General features: G+C 46.1%; 1 protein-coding gene across 1 annotated transcript; it reads right to left on the bottom strand.

The window, feature by feature from the left end:
• Positions 1 to 1,949: 1,949 nt before the first annotated feature.
• LOC140729924 (interferon-inducible GTPase 5-like) lies at positions 1,950 to 3,167 on the bottom strand. The gene has a single exon (XM_073050091.1). It carries the CDS (start codon positions 3,165 to 3,167, stop codon positions 1,950 to 1,952), a length of 1,218 nt encoding a protein of 405 aa, XP_072906192.1.
• Positions 3,168 to 4,341: the final 1,174 nt, after the last annotated feature.

Genomic DNA, 4,341 nt, shown 5'->3' with positions numbered 1-4,341 from the left:
GAGGTTAGAAATAGTGCAGAGAGTGGAGGGCAGTGCGTCCAAATGGAGTGATGTTGGAACAGGAGAGAGGAGTGGTGAAGTTGAGACAGTTAATGTCTCGGCGACAATTGGAGATTAAAAGATCGAGTGCAGGAGAAGGCCCGTGGGGGTGTCCAGGAGGAGGAGGATGTTTGAAGATGGGAAAAGGGGTCATCAATAGGGGGAGGGGAATCCTTGTTAAATAGTAGGCTCGGAGACATAGGCGACGGAAGAAGAGTTCAGGATCGTGGCGGGCACGGAACTCACTGAGGTCTGGACAGAGGGGGGCAAAAGTGAGGCCTTTGTTAAGGAAAGAATATTCTGCCTCAGAGAGCAGAAGGTCAGAGGCGATGGTGAAGGCACGGCAAGGGTTGGTGTTGGGGTCAGAGGAGGTTAAAGAGTGGGAGGTCTTAGGAGGGAAAGGGTGGATCGGATGTTCAGGGAGAGTGGGATGAGTTGAGGATGAGCGATCAGAGGAATGGAGCGGAGATGCGGAGTGGAATGTTGGAGGCGCGGGGAGGTTAGGGGATAAGAGAGGAATAAGACGAACGGTAGGACCCAGTGGCAGTAATAATGGTCACGGTCAGGAGAGGGTCTGGAGCTGGGGGCTGGTGGAGCCTGTCACCTGCAGGGCACCAGAACTGAGATCTGAGACAGAAGCGAGTGAGTCCATGACCCACCGGGGGCTGGTGCCCATGTCCGGGAGGCCGTGGTTCCAGTCGGGGTCAGAGTCAGATGCGGAAGGGTCTTTGGCAGGGTGTTAAAGATTTCAGCAAGGACTAGATGGGCCGAAGAGCCCTGTTTTATGTTCTGCAACACTTTGCATCTGTGACTCTATGACTATGTATTGTATTTCGGGCCAGTAATCCTGCCACCTGCTGTGCAGTAAAACCTTGCCCTCTCTCCCGATACACTGAGTCACATGGTTGCACTGGAGACCAGGATTCATGAAGGTTAATGGAATTCATCGCTGTTCACAAAGAATGAACATCGACCGAGGGGCCGTTGCTTGCTTCTGTCAGATCGTTTCATCACAATTCAAAAGTACAGCGAAATATTACAGAAGAAGAAAACAAACATTAAGCTGGACTATGATGAAGGGTGCCTGCACTCTGCTTGTCAGATTTAACTATTGCATCCATACTTGGACTCAATAGCACAGGAGATTGAGTTTAAATTCCAGCAGGGCTGAGGAAATTAAATTCATTGAGCTGAACGATTCGACATTGAAGCTGGGAACAGTGACATGAATCCATACCTCACTGGACCCGGCACTGAATAGGGGTAGGATGTAATCATTGCCACTCTGTTGTCACTGGAACTGTTCGTTGGTAGGTGGACCAGCAGACCCTCCAGTTCTGATGAACCATCACTGCCTAAAACGTTGACCATTTATTCTTTTCCATAGATGCTGACTGTTGTGCTGAGTTCCTCCAGCATTTTGTGTGCATTGCTTTGGATTTTCAGTATGTGCAGAATTTCTCGTGTTTGTGACATTAAACATCTACACCAGGATGACTGAATCTAAATTAAATTGTGAGGCATTCTGGTGCAAAATGCTGCAGATGCTGGAAATCTGAAATAAACCTGGAAGAGGTGGGTGGTTCATTGGGTCAGGCAGTGACTATGGAAAAACAGCTCCTGGAAATGATGGTAACAGGGATAGCCCTCCTATTGGGGTAACAGGAAACACTTGCACTCAAGCATTGTTAGGATTAACAGGAGTCCTGATGAATTGTTTATTCCCCTCCATTGATGCTGCCTGACCTGCTTAATTCCTGCTGTGTGTTGTTCATGATTTCCAGTACCTTCAGCATCTCTTTTCCAGATGGGGATGGGGTGCCAGAAAGACCTTGATTTTGGGTTATAGATATCAGGATGGTGTGACATTCCTCAGGGATAGAGTACAAGGGGCACACTGATAACAGCCCTCAGTTTCCGATGCCTTCAGAGGAAGCAGCTTCCTTGGCATTTTTAAGAACAATTTTAGCTGTCTCCACCATTGCATCCAGTGAACTGGTCAGCATCATGAGAGTCACCCCAAAGGATGATGTTGCCCCAAAGATAGAGCCCAAAATGGGGACAATGTCAAGGAAGGGCTCGGCGATTGTCAGCGCCATTGCCACTGTGCTTCTCTGCATCAACAGCACTACCTGGTCACGTGTGATCTCCCCGAACACCCATTTGTGCTCGGTACCTCTCCGCAGATCCGCTACACTGGTCCTCACTCTCTGGGTCAGTTTGCTGAGTGATGCCTCACCCAGACCCAGGTTCTTCCGTATGAACAGGATACCAGTGGTAATGAGTGTCAGGTCACAGGCAAGGGACAAACCCGGAATGGGAACTACACCAATAGCCCCCGAAATGGCGGACAGCATCTGGATGGGACGCCGCAGAACCTGACGTTTACTCTCTATAGCAGCTTCACGTGTGTTGGGGAGTGCTGTGATGAATAGATTCTTCTGTGTCTCCGAAAGATTGGATACCACAGCCTCCCTTAATTTAGCAGAATCAAACTGATCTAGGTTAAAGGCAGAATAGAGATAAACGGTAGGTTTCTCTATCCCTGCTGCCTGTAGTGAGGAGACGCAATATGCTCTCACACTCCGGAACATATCCTTCTGGTTGTAATCCTTCTTGCGCCTTTCTGCCCTGATAGTCTCGTCAATCTTAGAGCGCACCAGGTAGAAAGTTTTGCCCGCCTTCTTCAGTGCTTCAGCCAGTAACTTGTCATTCTCCATGAACCGAGCAGCAGTGACAATGATGCCCAAATCATACTGGGAAAAGTTGGCTTCCTTCATGAACTGTTTCACCGGAAGCATTGGTGTCTTTAACCCAGGGAAGTCATAGTACTGAACGTTAGGAAGGGTGTGGTGGGCATAAGATGTTATCTTCTTGGTGGTCTCTTTAGTTCCAGTTGGGGCAGCCCCTTTCTCATTCTCATTCAACTCAAGCAGGGCATTGATCAGGGTCGATTTGCCCCACCCAGACTCACCCATCACCGCAATCCGTATCTGTACATTTTCGAACTGCTTGGATTTTCTCTCAATGGCCAATTGAAGACCCGTCTCTCCTTCACATTGATAGGCAGCCACCAGATCCTTCACATCCTTGGTGCTGTAATACAGGTTGGAAAGAACACCAGCCATTTCCCACTGAAAGAGGAAAACATGTATATTATGTTGGAGAAGGAAGTCATCGGGGAATCGCAAGTCCTGTTTGAACGAGCCAAATTAATTTAAATCAGCTTGTGACACGCGTGAGAGGGTGGCAATGGAGGCTTGTTTTTCTATTCGGAGGATGGAAACTGGTAAAACGATTAGTTCCATATTTAGTCAATTTGTGGAAGATAACAATGTTGGTGGTACAGCAGATGGTGGAGAAGGTTGTCTGGGATTACAGCAAGATCCAGATCACTTGGGCAGTTTGGACAAAGTTTAGCAGTTGGAATTTATCTCAGACGTGTGCAACGTCAGTAATTTCAGAAACATAAGTTGTGCAGGTCAAATACAGCATCGATATCGTAAGTAGACAGGGCAGTGATGCAGTGTCAGAAGTCATTCTGGAAGAACAATATGTTCTCTAAACACTGGAGAAGTGAAGATAATCAGAAAAAAGAGCGCAAACATTTTTAGTGTTTGCTAACAGCTTTACAAATAGAAGGGTTGCAACCTCTTACCTCACTTCAGCTGACTGCTAAAGTAGCAGAGAACTGGAAAACATTCAAACAGCATTTCGAAATTTATTTATCGACGATCAAAGCAGAAAATAAAACAGTAAAAACGAACGCTGCCATTAAATTCCACGTAATAGATCATGACACAATTCAGATATATAACCATTTGAAGCATTTTGTATACCAAAGCGTAATGTGACATACGAAAGATATAAATTCTTTACATGTAAGCAGAAAACTGGTAAAACGATTGATCAATTTCTTACCGAGTTGAGAAACTGCAGTAAAACATGCAAGTTTGCAGAGCTGAAGGACTCCTTCATTAAAGACAAAAGTGTTTGCAGCATTCTGGATAATGCTCTGAGAGAAAGACTCGTAAGAGAACCAGACGATAATTTGGAAAAAGCTTTGATTCTCTGCAAAGCTTCGGAAACTGTAAAGTCACAGGCTAAAGAGCTTTTTATTGAGAACTGCTGCATACACGCTGTGAATAACCGTGAATATATTAGAATAAATAATTAAATGACAATGAAGCCAACAGAGAACAAGAGGTCATCTGAAAGAAAAAAAATTATGTGTTCACTGTGGGTGGGAGTACCAACCTAAAAAATGTCCAGTGTGCGGGAAAATGTGCAGTCACCGCGGTA

Source organism: Hemitrygon akajei, chromosome 7 (assembly GCF_048418815.1).
Source record: "Hemitrygon akajei chromosome 7, sHemAka1.3, whole genome shotgun sequence".
NCBI lineage: Eukaryota > Metazoa > Chordata > Chondrichthyes > Myliobatiformes > Dasyatidae > Hemitrygon > Hemitrygon akajei.
The sequence above is the reverse complement of the archived record's forward strand: the minus strand, read 5'-3'. Positions and strand labels throughout refer to the sequence as shown.